The following is an 18816-nucleotide window of genomic DNA, read 5'->3' on the forward strand; positions in this document are numbered from 1 at the left end:
TGCCGTAGCCCCAGCACCTGACAGAGCTGACACAATAAATACTTGGTGAATTAAAGAATAAATGATGAACAAAACTTCAAGATATCCTGCCCTGGATAAAAGTCTTCAGCTTTGACGAAAGTTGCGAACTTTAAATGTTGAAAGACTGGCTAGGATAAACCCCCTCCCGCATGTACCCATACTCCTCAACTGCAGTCCGGACCAGACAATGTCACCCTCTTCTTTTAAGCTGTTGCTCCAACTCAGCTTGAAAGCCACCTTTTCCTCACCTCCTCATTCCTCAGCCCAACCATAATTTATTTGGGTTTATAATCTAACAGCTCCTCTCTTTATTGTCCGATAAAGATGGGAAAATACCCCTCCGGGTGAACCTCTTTCTACCTCTTTTTCCTGCTATTTGTCTAATCTTAGTCGACTCCTCCCCACTTGTATGTGGATCACTTGCTCCTGTGGCCGTCTCCCCAGTCTCTTTCTGTCTCTTGCAATGCTTATTAACAAAATCTGACTATACCCATCCTACTTCCTACCAGTAAGTATCCCATTTCCTCACTTCCCTTTTTTATCCTTTTTCCCTTCTCTATACTCCAGCTTTATCCCTTCCTAGGCCATTCACACTGTTCTGAGATTATTGCCACAGACATCCTACATAAACCCAGTGATCCTTCTTCAGTTATCAGAATTCTTCACCTCTAAAGTCAACTGAATTCTCAGCTACAATGGCATCATTGACATTTTTTTTCTCATAATTCTTATCATCTCTTGGATTTTGAGCCTGTTCCCATGATTCTTATTTCTCCATTTGGGATGTGTCTCAAATACCAACTCTCCTCTCTCTAAACTCACTTGCCTGGAAAGCTCAGCCACCTCTCTGGATTCTTCTTTCCACCTCTGAGTGCTAGAGAGGCAGTTGTGTCCACCTTGCCTATCCCCCAGCCTCTCACCTCTTTTGTATGATCAGTTCACTGTTATGTTTCACAGAGACTCTTCTAGATGTCCCAGAGACTAAGACTCCCTTTTCCCCAAAAGAACACCTTTCCAACCTAATTCCTACTGTCAGAAATATGACCATATATCTGGCTAGTGATTTCTTTGCCTGCTCTTCCAGAAGTCCTTCCCTAAAAATCACACCAGAAAGACCACTGCATCAGTCAACAAGACAAGCAGCAATGGTAGCGTTAACTTCAAACCATCACTACCCATCCGCCTAACCCATATGAACAATCAAAATCCAGATTGTTCAAAAAAACGCCAAATGGTCTTTACTAGCAAAAGCTTCTCCCAAGCATTTGTAAGCATTTTCATTACAACATGAAATCAGAATGGTACTGATACACATTGGCATGACAAAATAAAATGTGGTATTTTAATCATAAGGCACTATCTTGAGAACCTTACCTTGATACCTGTTAATCCAGTGGGCAGTTGCACAATATCATATGCAAGGTTAGATTTTTCTGCCTCCACAAACGGATCAGAGAATGCTCGGCCATGGAATCTTTTAAATCCCTGGACTGTGTTCTTTGCATTGGAAATGATCTAAGAGAAAGAATATCGAAATCAAAGAGTAGAAAGACTAACAGGAATTAAATTAGGGAAAAAGAAATTCAACAGCCTCAGGCTGAATTAGTATCATTTTAACTCCACAAAGTTTCCTTCTGAGTTTCAGTTTTCTTCAGCGTAAACCTTTCTGAATGATGCCTGCTGGCATGTGAAGCAAGGCTTAAGGGATAAGGGACTTGTACAGGTAACACAGAGACCACAGCCTGGCTTGTCCTGCTTGTCCATAAAGACAGGTCATTGCACTTATAAAAGCATTTTCTGTCTTAAATTTCTAATAAACATTTACATAATAAAATGATTTCTAGCCTCTGAAAATTACCCCCCCCCCGTTTGTGATTCAAACTTTCCATACTTATTTCTACGAGTATGGAGTCTACGATACATACTTGTAAGTATTTATCGATTCAGAAATTCTAGTGAACGAAACTTACCATAAGGAAAAAAAAAGATGACACTAAGTACACAATGATGAATGCAAAAAGATACTGGCAGAATATTATTTATAATACCAGAAGACTAGAAATAGCCTAAATGGGTATGGGTAAATAAATGATGGTATACCCACACATCATTTTAGGAGGGTAAGATCATTTTAGGACACTGGAAGATAAGCATCTACATAATATGATTTCACTTTCTGAGGAGGAAAAACAATGTTTATATGTTTAGAAAGAATACAAAAGGTTACACATTAAGATACTAACAGTGATTCTTAGATAACAATAGCATGGGTAACTTCCAAATTCTTTATACTATTATATCTATATTTTGTAATTTTTTTAGAATTAACTATTATAATTTAAGGAGGGAAAAAACGCTGGCAAAGACATTTAAAACAATCCAAGAATGAACTTGTGCTTAAGATTTACAGGCTCCTGGGCAGGCTGAGTGGCACGTTAGTTAGGAGTTGGTTTGGAACGCCAGCTCTGAGCAGCAAGGCCCTGGTTCAGATCACACGAGGGCAAGTGACGCTGCGCCCTCTACAGCTAAGATGGTGAACAACAGCTCAACCTGGAGCTGGGCTGTTGTGAGTCGCCAGCATAAGCTGCAGTAGGGCTGGCCGGCAGTGGGGCTGGCTGGCAGCAGGGCGTGAGCTACAGTGACCTGCCATGAGCCACGGTGAGTGGCCGTCCAATGGCCGCGAAGCGACTGCCTCACCCGAGAAGAGCGCAATGATAATACCAACATGGGCCAGTGAAGCGACGTCCTCCACAACTAGACTGAAGAACTAAAGGACAGCAACTTGTCTGGTCACCTCCCCCAATAAAATTTAAAAAAAAAAGATCTTGTCATAAAAAAAATTTTTTTTAAATGATTTGCAGGCTCCTCTTCCCAAAGCAAGAGTTAAGCAGCGTAACAATTCCCAAAGAAAAGCTGCAGAGCAACTCTGCATCAGGTGTGTCAAAAGGCACACACAGAAGTCCTTTTGTGAACCAATGTGAGGCCTCCCAAATCAGGTCCTGCTTCAGTAAGCTGCCAAGTAGAAACTCAGTATCACAATAAGTATGTCAACCTAGAACTAGACAGCCAGTTTAGTACAATAACTATTCTCAATAATGAAAGCAAACTTAAAAACAGGAAGAATTCACTGGAATTTTAGAAGGAAAGACATTTCAAGAAAGCTGTGTACTTGGTATCTACTGCCTCCTAAACTCTTGAGATTTTTGCAAATAAGATTATAAAACACCCAGTTTAATTAGTAATCATCTAGCCAAGCACCATTTTCTTAGGCTTAGGAATTTTAGGCCCTGCCCGTTCCAGAGAGAGAGACAGTTATTCAGTCCATATTTTGCTCCAAATTGAACTATAAAAAAGGTCAAACATGCACCTCCTTAATTTTACAGCAACCCCCAACACTCAGGATAACAGAACTCGCAATTCTGCAGCTCTGGTTACTCAGAAACGAGCAACTATGTCAGGTTCCTGGTTTACAAAGTAAACTAATGGGAGGTATAACAAGTTAATGCGCTTCTACAAGTATGCTTTCCTTCCTTGAGAACCCTGATTGACAAGATCAAATAGAGAGATAACACTGACCCTCATGAGTAAGATAAAAGGCCCAACAAGACAGATTTTAAGGAGCATTTAAAAAGTCAAGAAACAAGTCTTGCTTAAACAAGATCTGAGCAAAATACATCCTAGTAGTGTGCATTAAACATTATACCGTTCATGCTCATCACTCAAGCACATACAAACAAGGATCAGGTCTGTGTTTCTTAGGTTGTATGCCTAGGCCTACCAGGGCTAGGCACATAATGGACACTCGAATAGTTGCTGGATGGAAGGATGGACAAACCAGAAAAATAAGTCATTTTAGAAAAAAACTCTACCTACCTGGCTTTTAGCTGCTGCTCCAATTGAACGATTCTTAGGACCAAAAGAAATGCAAGCCCTAGAAGATAAAACAAACATTTAAGCATATAACCTAATTGCAATATTACATCCAAAACCATAGCAGGCTGAATTTCTGAATCTTCGCTAAAAAAGCCATATATTTTAACTCACCCAGTAAGTCTAAGATTTTAACCTTTATGGAATGGGCTGCCTCTTAGAATAATGGGAGTCGGGTCATTTACATGTTGATGCGCAAGTTTTATGTCATGACCATCTGTCTACAATACTAGAGAGGTGGACTAGCCAATCCCCACTCTCCTCTAATTCTGCAAGTCCAGTGTTCAAAATCCCAAGATAAAATAATGTCCCCTCGTACTAATTCATCAAATAATGTTTGTTTTATAAGACAGCTTATAACTGTACCAAGAGAACCCTGAAAACAACTCTTATCCTATTGTTTATAAGTAAAAACTAGCTTTCTAGAATTACCTTCCAAGGACAGAGAATTTCTGACAAAAGAACTTCATTCCTACTTCTCAACACATTCTTTCAAATCATCAGTTCATATACTGCTTGCTGGTTTGATCTATTTGCTGCTTATTTTAGAAATCAAAACTGAAACCCACTAAAAGGTACTATTTTAAAACACTGTGCTTAAGCTTAAAAAGTCAGTTATATTAGAGTTGATAATACTTTTGCTACCATAGCCCCTATGCGTCACCCTGTTTTTCATTCTAATTAATCCCTCCAGAACCCTGCCCTGTGTTCCCTTTACTCTCATGTATCTGTCACCTCCCCTTCCAGTAGCCACTTTTCTCAAGCTACAGTAACATCAAATTCACACACACCACCAAAAACTCCCAAAAGACAAAGCTCTTCCCAGAGCCCATTTCCCCCTCAAGTTAGTAAAGCCTTCTCTTCCTCCTAGTTTAATTATAATGGCTATCTCATTTAATCCTCATAAGTAACCTATCTTATACCCATTTTATAGAAGAGAAAATTGAGTCCATAAAGGCATTAAATGTATTCAGGGTCATGCAATCTGAAAGTAATGGAGTCAGGACTCTAGATCATTTCTCCATACTTTACATTCTAGATTTGACCCTCTCTATCCTCCTTAGACCCCTAGTTCTTTCAATTCAGCGGAGTAAGAAATAGAGCTCTGGAGCAATACTACCTTGGTCCAAATCTAACATATTAGATGACCTATTAATTGATTGAGAATTGTTTTACTTAAATAAACTTATTAGCACTATACAAACTGACAGAAATCTGGGCCTCTGGGCCTTAGTGACCCTTTCCTACCAGTGAGGTAAGAACCCCTGTGAACCAATCTCTCAAAGCAGTTGCAGGCAGCTGTGCCCTGTATAAATATGGTTTAGCCTGGGATCTCATCAGATTTGCTCAAACCCTAAGCTCTGTGGGCCTAGAACATGCTGGGCATAGCCCTCAGGAAGCACAGGTATCAAGCTCCGCCCTCCTGTAAATATACCAATCACAAATTTTTTTTTTAATTTCCTGAGAACCACTTATTTAAATATCTCTATCACTGCCCATACTGCCCTTTAGGAAACTGCCCAAGGCAATCTTACCCTCTCCATTCAGTCCAGTCTGAAGAGGCCCTCTAGCCTAAGCCTGTTCATTGGTAAAACTACATCTTTCTAAAAACCACCTGATTTGATTTTCTAAGATGTATCCCCCACCAATATCTCAATCCCAACATAACTGAAAGGCAATGTTATCTATTATATATCTTCCATTGTTTCCTGCAGCCCTTTTTTCAAAACTCCATCTCAAAATAATTACTAGTTCTAAGAATAAAAATCATCAATGCTCCCAATGTTCCTATATGCCCTGTTGAGGAGTTAATTTCCTATTCTACCTCAGTAATTCTAGAAGCAAGAGCTTCTAATTATCTTCCAAAGAAAACCAATTACCAACAAATAAAGCCCAGATTCCTTAATGTAGAACCTAAAAGTCTCTCACCATTCCAATCGCATCCCCATTTTCCAGCTGCATCTCATGCACAGAGTAACCCAACACAAGGCAGTCTTCCAACCTTCCTGCTCTGCTCATGGCACTTCTGCTACCTGAAATGCTCTGGTCCTTCGGAAGCACTCATTCTCCAGATATGTCACCCACTTTGTCTGTGAAGCCTTCCCAATCCTGCTCAAGTAAAAATTAATCATTTCCACCTCTTAAAACTTATTAGACTTGGCTTTTAGATTTTGGGAAATGCAGATACAGAACATTTCCATCATTACAGAATGTTCTATCATGCAGAGTTGCTTTAAATAATATTTTCCTTGAAGTCAGTTCTAGCATTTTTACTTACTTTTTTTTTTTAAACTTTATTGGGGAACAGTGTGTTTTTCCAGGACCCATCAGCTCCAAGTCAAGTAGTTGTTTCAGCCTAGTTGTAGAGGGCGCAGCTCCTTGGCCCATGTGGGAATCGAACCGGCATCCTTGGTGTTATGAGCCTGCGCTCTAACCAACTGAGCTAACCGGCCACCCCTTTACCTACTTTTAAAGTCTACCTCTCCCTTCTTAACAGTTATAGGAAGTGTTTCATAACATCTTGAAAAGCTAAATCAAAGTGTGTCTCAGTTCAGATTATTCATCCTTTTTTTGGTCTATGCATACACACACTACAAACAGTTCCCACCTTCTTACAAAGCAGTCAAATGTCACTAATGGAACCTCAACCTACACATAATACAACGGTAACACTTTAAACAAGGTGTAACTCTTGCAAAGTATGGAAAAAGTCCACACTTTTTTTTACCATATCATAGAAAAATCATTACTCTAACATCACTACATAATTCACACATTCTTTAAAAAGTTCTATAATAAACTATTGCATTAAAAGAAAGAAACCCTTAGCTTTTCCACTTTGCCATCAATTTGATTGATTTGAACACATATTCAGTAAAAAGAGCACAGGCTCCAGAATCACAGTCAGGGATCTGTCTAAATCCCTTCTCTGCTTTTCCAGCTGTGACCTCTCTGGTTGCTTAACCTCTCTGAAATTCAACTGCTCACCTCTAAAATGGGGAAATTACAGCACCTACCTCATATGGTTGCTATAAAGATTAAATTTTGTTGATCTATTTATAAAGGGCTTATATCAGACACTGGCATATAGTAAATAACAAAATATTAGCTATTACTATAGTGCCAATGAAGTCCTGGTCTGAGTTTCATACAAAAACAAACCAACCAGCTTGCTATGAAAGATCTGCTTCACCTTTTCAAACTGTCCACTAAAATCCAGTCAGCCATCTTTAAAATCATCTACCCATAAGAAGTAAAGTCATATTACTCCCATTAAAAAAGGGCAATTTAATGGTCAATAGTTCAAACAGCACAAATTAAAGGGTTTTTCAAATTAAAAGCTTACACAAAGAAACCAAACATATCAATGTAGAGAAAGCCCAAAAACATTAAACTGTATATTAGTGCCAGCACTAGAACCTAGTTCAGTGCTTTCTAGTGCAAGCTCATCGTAGAAAATTAGAAAACAAGGTATGAATAAAGATCACCTATAATTCCCCAACTATCACCCACCCACCATAGATGGCCACCTTTAGCATTTAAGTAAATACTTATATGCAATCCTAATACAGGCATACCTCGTTTTAGTTTATTGTACTCTGCTTTATTGCGCTTCACAAATGTTGTGTTTTATAAAAATTGAAGGCAAGACCTTCCACCAGCAAAAAGACTAACTCATTTTAGAGCAATGCTCACTTTATTGCGGTGGTCTTGAAATGAGCCCACAATATATCAGAGATATGCCTGTAAATATATCATAAAAAATTTCATTCAGTTTGCTTCTTCTCAACACCCTCTGAAAAGTATTCAGTAGCTGACTTACTCCGTCAGAATTCTGACATGGAACAAGCATAACAAGATATCTAAAGGCAACATATCTACTACTGCCCATTCAGAACTTCCCAAATCTGGACACAGCCCGCATCCAATCCCTCTTTCATCCAAGCAGGTGGCGCTCCCTTCTTCCATAGCTTTGTTATTGAACCTTCATACACCAGGCATTGTGCTAAGCATTCTACACTTGATTCTCCCAAATACTGAGAAAAGTACTACTCTTGATCCAGCTTTATAACTTGATTCAAGTCAACGTGCCCAGAAACATAACAAGTAAATATTAGAGTCCAAAATTCAAAACCAGGACTATTGGACTCCAAATCCCATATATACTTTAATATTGTAAACCAAATCCATTAGATTTATTCCAACTTCTATACCTTCCCTAGGACTGTCCCAAATCCTTTCCTCCATGTATTCTAATCCTATTTGCTCAAGTCTCACTCCTGCCTTTCTCATCACTGCCTTTTCACATGCCCCACTGATGTAACCTCTCCTCTGAATTCGGTATTTTAAGTCTGTACTTAAATAACCTTTCACTGCTGCTTTATGTCGTCCATATTTCCTATTTGAATGATTACATTTCTTCCTCTATACTACACACAAAGCCAAGTTAGTGCTGCTAAAAAACCTAAGTACTCAGACACTTGCTGTTTGACTGCCATTACTTTTCCTCCATTCCAAACTATAGGTTGACATTATTAGAAATCAATTCAAATCAAGTTCAAGACTGTGCTAATCTTTAAGTCCTAGAAACAATTTTTTCAAGCCAGAGAATAGCACTGATCTCCCTGTCCTGGCTAAGAAATACTACTAACCAAGTATTTATACACATTCTGATAGGATATTATGAACAGCTTCTTTCAGCACAGATCCTTAAAAGGTAGTTTCATTTTTGTGTGTCAACTGCTCTCAGGATATCAATACAACTGTTGCTCTAATTCACTTTCTTAAATAACATAAGAAAATTAGCTTTTCAGAGAACCAACAATAGTATTTGGGCTATCAAATAAGAGATGTAGGCAAAACTGGAATGGAAATGGTTATTATGTTAATCAAAGTATCCTCTGGTTACTGCCTTAGACCCAAACTATAAAGCACCCAAAAAAGTTGCTATCAAACAGACCAAATAACTCATTCTTATGAGATATAGTTCCTAAAGCAAATTCCTGAGTCAATATCTGCACATTAAAAGCCACATATTTGATGAACCCTAAAGGCAAACTTCTATAGATTTCATTTTACTGTCCCAACATAGAATCCATTAATAAAGAGGATTAATAAAAAATACAAAAAGGTAATAACAGCAACATTAGCTTAGGCAGTATTTACTGTATGTCAGACATTATTCTAAACACCTCAACTCATTATAATCCTCACAACCCCCAGTGAGGTAGAGAAATCACTTATGTTCCTGGTATAAATTAATCCCTTAAATTTTTGTGAAGTATTCTGACAATATTTACTGAAACTCTAAGCATATGTATCTTTTGCTCTAGTTTCACATCTGGAAATCTATCCAACAAATATAAAAGTATCAACATGTAAATATAAACACAAAAGACTACTTGTTGAAGAACTATTTGTAATAGCAAAATATTAGAAATAACCTGAGTGTTTGAAGAAAACATGTTTCAGCCATAATATGGAATATATATATTTAAGAAGGTAGATTCATATTTACTGACTCTGAAAGATGTCTAAAATACAAGTTAAAGAAAAGTTACAAAATATAGTATGATCGTATTTGTTTAAACACACACACCCTACATATATTTGTACAAATAAAGGTATACAAGGATACACAGCAAATAATTAGAGGGAGAAGAAACTTAATTTTACTTTAGCACTTTATAATGTTTGTTACGGCAAACAAGCATTTTGTTAAGAAAAAGGTGTTTTAAGAAACAATTTAGAATATAATGACAAAGTTCGTGTAGATTATTTATACCAATTTTGTCCACAAGGTTGTATTTTAGTTCTTAAAAAATTCTAAGAAACTACTTTCACAACCTCTGCAACTAGATATACCAAGCTTTAGTTAACAAATCAACTTTCCTTTTCTTTGAATCTAAAAGATCTAAGTCATCCTGCTGCTCCTAGATCTACCGTATTTGCCGGCGTATAAGACAATTTGGCGTATAAGACGACCCCCTAACATTTCCACTCAAAATACAGAGTTTGTAATATGGTCGGCTGTGTGCGATTTTGCGAGTGTGGTAAAATCGCATAACAGCAAAATCGCATAACAGCCGAGCATACACCCAGCAGCGCTGCTGATGCCTGAACGGTATGTGGAATGAAGTGGGCGGGCATCGGGAGGCCACTATGGCACGGGGCAAGCACTATGGGCAGTCTATCTGAAGTGTACCTGGCGTATAAGACGACCCCCCACTTGGAGGCATATTTTTCAGCGCCAAAAAATCGTCTTATACGCCGGCAAATACGGTACACATGTAAAGACATTCATTTCACAGAGGAATAATTTTCATGTACAAATAAGGTATCAGATGTTAATCTGCTGTTAACCAGAAACTATAGATACTTTCAGCTTTTACCTTCTCAAGGGCAATTACTAATAGTCATCTCTCCAAATTCCTAATATATTATTAGGAACTAAGTCCATGAAAATGATAACATAAACAATTCATATGCAGATTTTCGTAAGTAACTCATTTCTACCCTCTAAAGTGCTCATTTTGGAAAGTATGGCTCAATTAACTTCTCTAATGTTTGGCAGTCCAATATTTTTATTACAAAGAAGCTTTATGGTTGTACCCTTTCTACCGTAATAATTCAAATATAAAAATAGGCTTTCCATCTTATTCCAAAGTCTATAGTCAAAAAACATCAACATGGACACTTATCTAGAACTCCAGTTTATTTCAAAGTTGCCCACACTTCTCCCCCATGCTACCACACTGGTGGAGAGCAATGTCAACTCCCTCGTGGGCTAAATGCTGCAATACCCTAAGTTACCACCTTGCTGCTTCTCTTGCCCTTCTCAAATCCATTTGCCACCAAAAGTTAATCACATTTAAAAAAATACAAGTTGGATGGATCAACTCTCACTGCACCTAGATAAAAATCCTTAACACGATTTACACAGCTTTGCCATAATATAGTCTGCCTAACTCCTCTCCAGATTTCTCTCACCATTCTCTCAAGTGGCTCGAGAGCAGCTATGATCCCCTAAGTATGTCAAGCGTGCCAAGCTCTTCTTGCCTCAGGTCTTCCTGACTTGCTGCTCCTTCTGCCTATAACAGCTCTTCCTCAGACCCACCACAACCTCCATGGTCAATTCCTACATCCGCCATGTACCAACTTAAATGGCACATCTTTAAGGGTACCTTCCTCCTCCACCCCTATCAAATTTAAATTATGTCCCCATCATTGTATCCTGTACTATCCCATCTGGGCTTTACCAGTTAATAATTATGTATATATTTGTTTAGCATCTGGCTTTTTCCACTAGCCATGTCCATGACGGCAGGATCTTGTTTGTTTGTTCGTCAGAGCACCTCCAGTGGTTAGCACAATGGCTGGCATTTTGGGGGCACTCAGTATTTGTTAAAATGAAGGAAACCTAAATTTGATGGAAAAGCAAGGGTCTCTTCTGGGTAAGACTTAGCTTGCTCCTCAAAAACTGAGTCCAAATCCTGTTACCCCAATTTGAAATGAGGTGCACTTCCATCATCACCAGCCTTTCAGAATCTGCATCTCATTTCCACTCTCACACTAAAACAAACCTACATCACACAGTCTATGTACCTCTGAGATATAAAACCATAACTACAAAGATCAACCTTTCTGTTCCCATGTTCCACTTAACCAGAGACTCCAACACAGAAATCTAGCCAATCAAAATCAACTCAAAAATTACTTGGGTGTATGGCATCCCTGTAAGTTCCTGGGAAACATAAAGGAAAATATAGTACATACAAGGAAAATAATTTAAAGTATTTAAAAGGTATTTCCTTATCACAATTACATGATGTAGTTGGTCACCCATCATTTAGTCTTTGAGCAAATTTAATTCCAATCTGGGAAGATTAAATTCTTTTTTTCTAAAATAACTCAGTTTCAAATAATGTAATTCATGGTAAAAACCGTTGTAACTGCTATTTCTCTGAAAAATATTAGAGCATAAGATAACAGTCTAAAATAAAGGACAGGAACACTGTTCCAATATTTGGGATTCTCTTCCCTCTAGAGCTAAAGTAGGTTCAATTTTAGACAATAAAGGACCAAAATGTTACAAGCCTAACTCAGCACTCCAGCCTTTTTAATTTCTTGGAGACTATCTTTACAGATGAAAACTAAATCCAGAGAGAAAGACAGTATCAAAGACAATATCAAATAGGAAATGCTTGAATACTTAAAACCAATCTTTAATGCTTTAAAAAACTTCAGTATAAAATATACTTCCTTGTTAACACAAATTAGAACATAATACCCATTGTTAAAAACTATAAAAATAGGAGGGAGTGGGGTGCATGCTAATGAGTACAGGCTTTCTTTTGGGGGTGATGAAAATGTTTTTAAAATTGTGGTAATTGTTGCACAATTTTGTGACTACACAAAAATGAACTGTACACTTTAAATTACATCTCAAAAAAGTTGTTAAAAATTATAATCAAAATGGAGAAAAGGACATCAAACTTCAGTTGCCATGGGTGTTCAAGGGAAGCACCTGAGTTAGGTCTAAAAGGGCAGAAATTTGACAAGTGGAAGGGAAATACGGTGAGCCTTCTGAGCAACAAACATCAGACTAGTAGACAGGGCAATCTAGTTCTGCTATAGTAATTTACTTAAGAAGCATGGTAAGTTAGGGTGAAAAACGTGCCTTAGAAACGTGCCCGTGAACCGCCACACTGAGAACCTAACAAATACCAAGGATTTTAAAAGATTTTGTCCGAGAGGAAGACAATGGATTGAAAGATATCTTATGTATTCAAAAAGTAGACTTTTTAAATACTCTTAACCAAGGAAGGACCTGGGTGAGTCGTGATTTTTTAGAGCTGTCTGTCTATACTGGTCCCAAAACTTACTATAGGTTCTAGAAGTCAAAGTGAACCCCTGAGTCATTCATTAACAATTGCAGCCAACACCCTGGTTGGAATATATTACTGTGAAAGTGGAAACGCACAGAATAGCAGAGAATGACCCAACAGCTCAATATACTAAAACGATGTGAAAAAAACAAAGTGAATACAAAGGTATCAAGAAGGCATCCATTTCATTAAGTCCGTTTCTAGTACCTGTCTGTCCCATCCCAATCCCGAGATCCCTAGTCCATAGGAGCCTGACCCTCCGGTTCTGGGGCTCCCTCTTCCGGGCACGCCCCGCCCCCACTCACGTGGGACTAAGGCCGCTCCATCGACTCGCTGCCGGCACACGCCAGAACCCGTTCAACTTTTATTAAGCACCTGCTGTATGCAAAGCTCCTAACTGTGTTGGCCTCAAGAGACGTCATACGCCTGCCAACTGACAGGACCTCGGTCCATCCTACACCCGAGGCCTGCCTTCCCTCCAGCTCCTACTCATACCCTCCGGTGGTCCGAGTACCCGCTCACAGCCTTTGCTCAGTCAGCGGGCCACCAGGAAAAGGCCTCGCCCCTGGCCCATAACCACACGGAGGGTCGCGGCCACTAGTCACCTAGCACCCAGTGAGGGTCCCCTACCCACCCGGCCTTCGGCTCGGAACGGAGAACACTCCCAGCCGCGAGGGCCTCAGACCCCAGCAACCGCTACCTCTCCACTCCCACCCCCACCCCCCGTGCACGAGGTCGGCCTGACCCACACTCACGGCGTGCAGCGGTCGCTGTACTCATTAGCTATGGTCTCGATGCCGCCGGCGCGTGCCACAGCAACGTAGCAGCTCTGGAAGCCCAGGTCTATGCCCACCACCGACATGGCGCCAGATACAGCTCGGGCTCGAACCCGGGTCCAGCCGGCGAGACAGAAACACGGACCCAGGCGGGGCTGGCGCGCTGAGAGGGGGCCGCGTGGACCGGGGGACAGGGGCTAGCGGGGAAAGGACGGGTGCCCACGCGAGCGCCTAGGTCCTCGCAAACGGGGCCGCAGCGGACCGCGCTACTCAGGCCGGCTCCGGCTGAGCGGCCGCAGAGAGAACGCCGGTAGCGGGGGCGGAGAAGATCTCGAAAGATCTCGTTGCGACGGGAGTCAAGCTGCAGAGCGATAACTCCGAAGGGAAAGGAATGTTCTCGCGAGATCTGGGCTCAGGCGCTTTTCCTTTTGAGGTCCCGCCTCAATTACGTAAAAGCGTACGTCATGTCCAGGCTCGAGAATCTGGGAAGGGACAGGGCGGTGGAAAGACGGTTGAGAGGCGGAGCTGGCCAGTTGATCTTGCGCACAGAGTCCGCCGCAGCGGCTTTCCACCGCAGCAAAGCGCAGTATAGCACCTCCCCTTCCAAAAGAAAGGAGAGCCGGCTGGGGGCAAAATACGGTGGAAACGCCATTGGCCTACTTCCGCTGTTTTTCTTTATCTCCAAAGGAACTTCCGGTGGCGCAACCTGCTGCACCCAACCTTGCGTTGAGCCCTCAAAACGGGATCGGTAGCTAATCCTGAAAGTCTAGAAGGCCCCCTTCTCTGTACTGTTCTCGGGGTAGGTTGGCCGATAGAGGAGAAGGCCGCCGTTGGAAACCGGCCCCGAGTAGGGCCTGAAGTCTAGCTGTGTCATAGTCGAAGACGGCGCCCTCTCCGTCTGAGGGAGGGAAGCCACTCACAATCCCACTGCCTTGTTTTTTTACTTTAGCCTTGTCGCACCGTTCTCTAAACCACTCGTGTCCTTAGATCAGACTGAGGGGCTTACAGGATTTAAGCTCTTTAATCCCCAGTATATTCCAAGCACCTGTCCTGAGCTGGATGCAAGAGACAAGGATGATATGCTACCCAGGTTAGTTCAGACCAGCCAGTAAGTGGTAGGATTTCATGAAGCTAATGAGTCTTAATTTAAGGGCCTCACTTGCACGGGCGCCTGGACAGCAGGGGGTTGTTGAGAGCCACAAAGTGGTGTAGGAGCAGAGAGAACGCCAGCTTGTGATCACGAAGCAATTCCATGTAATAAGCATTTCTGATAAATTGCTTAATGAGATTTCAGAAGAAGGGGAATCTGAATCTCCAAGTCTCCAGTAATTTGTTGTGATTTTTTTGTTCTAAATGTTTACTTTGTGATTCTATTTTCGAGGAGCCCCCAAGACAAAAAGTTAAAAAAAAAAAAGTTGACCTTGACCTTCCTTCCTCTGTCTCCTGTTTTTCTCCTACCAAGGACAGTATTGGCCTAATTATGATAGTCCTGTCTCCATCTGTCTGCTCTGGGTTATTAAGCATCGGGAAAACAGGCCAGGCTGCCCTGGTCCGAAGTGTCTAATCCACCTAAAAGATCAGACTTAAGTCTGGGCTACAGGCTCTGTCTCGCTCTGCCTCCTTCTTGTGGGAGGTTTCCCCAGCCTTTAGCTACACTGGCAAAAGAAACACCCATATCTCTTTATGTTCCAATTTCATATCTACTTGCCTTATTTGCCTTGGCACTGCTTTCAGTTTAAAATACCATCAACCCTCTCAATCTTTTTAAGGATTTGTCCTTCTCAAAATAAAACATAACTAACATCAGTCACAGAGAGTACTCATCTTGCTATAAATAGCTTCCTGGATCATCAAACTTATAGCTCAAGAGGCTATTCTGGGATATTTAAATAAATGAAGTCAGAAAAAGTTATTTAAGAATTCTGAAGAATCTTAATGACAAGTTTCCAAGAATCACAATTGTGAAGCAATGAAGTTGCCAGAATAATGTTGGAGGCACCGTGGTCGTAGCACAAGTTCTTTTCATTTGGCAGAGGATCTTGAATATTTTAGAAGAGGGAAGTGGTCAAATGCCTTTCTCTGGTATAATGATTAATTTAGTTCCAAGCAATCAGGAAGGTGTGTGTGTGTGTCTGTGTGTTTGTTTGTTTTAAAAATACAGTATTTATAGGTTGCCCACCATGAGACAAAAGGTTCTCAGTCAGTTGGGAATTCATAATCATCCCTACCAAGTGTCCTACAGAACCCTGTCCTACACTCTGGTGTAGCTTCTGTAATTCTTTGCTTCAGGACGAAGCTACAAACTCAGATAACGGTGTTTTCTGACCTCCCTAATATCCTAGTGAGTGGACCAGTGCCCATAGTCAAACCAGCACCCCTTTCTTATACTCTGAAACTTTAATAGCTCAATAATAATGGTAGTTACAGCGTCTCTAGCTCCTACATTATGTGCCAGACATTGTGCTAAGTGATTTGGATATCATAATTCATTTAATCTTCATAGCAAACTCATTAGGGCAGTATTATTTTCCAATTTTATAGATAAGAAAACAGACCTGATGAGGTTAAAAACCTGTTCAAGTTCACATGGCTTTTATTTTATTTTGAAGAGTTTATTGGGGAACTGGGGGAGAGGAACAGTGTTGGGGAATTGGGGAAGGGGAACAGTCAATTTGTTGTCCTTCAGCCTTAGTTGTGGAGGGCACAGCAAGCTCAGCTTCAAGTCCAGTCGCGCCACTCAGCTCAAGATGCTGTGTTCAATTAGTTGAGAATGGGCGTAGCCACCATACCATATGGGAGTCGAACCAGCAGCCTTGTTGTTAAGAGCGCATGCTCTATCCACTGAGCCATCCAGGTGGCAGCTCAGCTCAAGGTGCCGAGTTCAGTCTTAGTTGCGGATGAGCATAGCCCACCATCTAGAACAGGCAACCTTATTAAGAGCACGTGCTCTCACCAGCTGAGTGATCCTGCCACTATTGGCAGCTCAGCTCGGGCGCAGCTCACTGGCCCAAGTTGGAATAGAACCGACAACCCTGTTGCTCAGAACTCACACTCTTGAGCAAGCTCTTAACCAACTGAGTCACTTGGCTGGCCCTCTCCATGGCTTTTAAAACTCTAACTTCAACATAGGTCTGCTACAACTACACCACTGCTTTTTTTTAATTCATGTCTATGGGAAACACAAAAGAGTAAGGGAAATACTTCAACTAGAGTCATGCACTGCTGACATATTGGAATACTTTCTTTCCGTTCAGTGTTTTCATTATATATGACAGTTGAATTTGGTTGTGCCATTTTTAACATTAGGTTAAACCATCCTTTCCCAAACTCTGTTTCCCAGGACATTGTGCCACAAGATATTAATAGGTAAATATTACAATTATAAAGTCTCTGAGAAGTCCTGTAGAAAACCTATTTAACTTTGTTTAATCAGAAATACAAGTATAAATATAAGAAATATTGATTAAGGAGTAGTAGAACACAATTTAGACTCCTGCTTGTTCCCTTCAAGCATTTTTCTAATCATAATGCTCTTCTGATATAAAAACTACCATTACAGTTCACTTCTAACTCCAAATTGCCTAAATCCTGGGGCCCTTCCTCACTATCAAACAAGTAGGCTTACGTAGTAGCACTAAGTTGCTCTATGATCTCATTCTCAGATCCTCCAAAGCCTTGCTTTTGCCCTTATTCAGGCTGATTACACTGATACATATGGCCTGCAGTATCATTATCAGTCCCAGCCCTTTCCCTCCTTATAATCTTAAAATGCTGGAGGAACTTCACACAGATTTATCCAGGCCACATTAACTGATATGATCATGAATATTTAACCCCTTCATCTAAGTCCCTTGATCACCAAAAATGTTCCTGGCCTGACTCACAACCTCCTTATCCATTAGCTCCACCTTCTCTTCAAAAGAGCCCCAGCCTCAGCCTTCTCCTACCTCTAGCTGCTGACATTCAAACTCCACTCCCAAAGTCCTGACTATCGCTCTGGTCTGTTGAGAGCAGAAACATGACTCTGACCTGCTCAGCCCAGCTCTTCTCTGGCTTGCCCTACTCCAGAGTGGACAAGGGACCCCTCCACCCCACCGCCACCCCCAGGGAGCTATCCTGCCAGAGTAGCAGTTGCCATCTCGTTTCTACAAATTACAAAGCTTTCTTTACCACCTTTTATTTTAACTATCAAATTCATCAGAACTCGGTGTATCCTGTGCCAGTTTCCCTTCGGCTGAAAACAGCTCACTTGTCTCAGGACAGAATGCACTTTGCTTCATGCTCTAAGACTCAAAGACAATGATTTTAAAAGGCCCTGTGGCCTCTGATAATAATTAACTTTTCCTGTTTGAAGAGGAATTGGGAGCACGAATGTTTCTAATTTGATAAAGAATCAGTGTTACTACGAACAGTGTTACTATGAACAAGTGCATATGGCATTCTGCCCATACATTGCTTCACCACCAAAGGAGGACCCTTTATTTTCTTGTTGACATGTAGTTAATGTTGAAATGCAATATGAGTTAAAAATCTAAATATATCACAGGCTGTTACAGTTTGACACTTGAATGCCAGCAGTGCAAGCCCTAACTCAGAGGAGAGTGACTAACATGTTTTCCTGGCAATAGCACAGGAATCCATCCCTATGGCAAAAGGCAGCAGCAGCAGCAGCAGGCTGAAACAAGAGAAGTGATTTGAGCCCACTGGAAGCCTCAGAGCTTCCCTTCCAGGCATGACAAAGATAAGCCTGGAAAAGGTGACCAAGAGAAGCTCCCACTGTGAAGATATTTTGAAACAAAAAGCATGAGAAAAACTTTACATGTTCTTGAAATGCTTTGAAAGAATGAGGTACATACAGTCTTCCCTTGGTATCCAAGGGGGATTAGTTCCAAGACCCCCACAGTTACCTAAATCCACGGATGCTAAAGTCCCTCATATAAAATGGTGTAATATTTGCATATAACCTACAGCACATGCTCCAGTATGCTTTAAACTAGAATACTTATAATACCTAACAATGTAAATGCCATGTAAATAGTTGTTGTGCTGTATTAGGGAATAATGACAAGAACATGTTCAGTACAGACTCATCATAGGCCTAACTACATAGTATATGCCAGCAACATGTAACTTTTTAAAAAAATATTTTTGATCTGGGTTGGTTGAATCCATGGATGCAGAGCCCATGAATACAGAGGGTT

At 40.7% G+C, this 18816-nt stretch overlaps 1 protein-coding gene across 1 annotated transcript in view; it reads right to left on the reverse strand.

Moving 5' to 3' along the window:
* The window catches only part of HSPA4 (heat shock protein family A (Hsp70) member 4), a 39785-nt gene extending 25782 nt beyond the window's left edge, over positions 1-14003 (reverse strand). Inside the window, exons 1-3 of the mRNA XM_019642198.1 lie at positions 13595-14003; positions 3895-3952; positions 1396-1536 (exon numbers count right to left, since the gene is read on the reverse strand). Of these exons, the coding sequence (XP_019497743.1) occupies positions 1396-1536; positions 3895-3952; positions 13595-13701 (306 nt within the window). The 5' untranslated portion in view covers positions 13702-14003. The remainder of the gene's footprint in view (positions 1-1395; positions 1537-3894; positions 3953-13594) is intronic.
* Positions 14004-18816: the final 4813 nt, after the last annotated feature.

This window comes from Hipposideros armiger, unplaced genomic scaffold (genome assembly GCF_001890085.2).
Source record: "Hipposideros armiger isolate ML-2016 unplaced genomic scaffold, ASM189008v1 scaffold_66, whole genome shotgun sequence".
NCBI classification, from domain to species: Eukaryota; Metazoa; Chordata; class Mammalia; order Chiroptera; family Hipposideridae; genus Hipposideros; species Hipposideros armiger.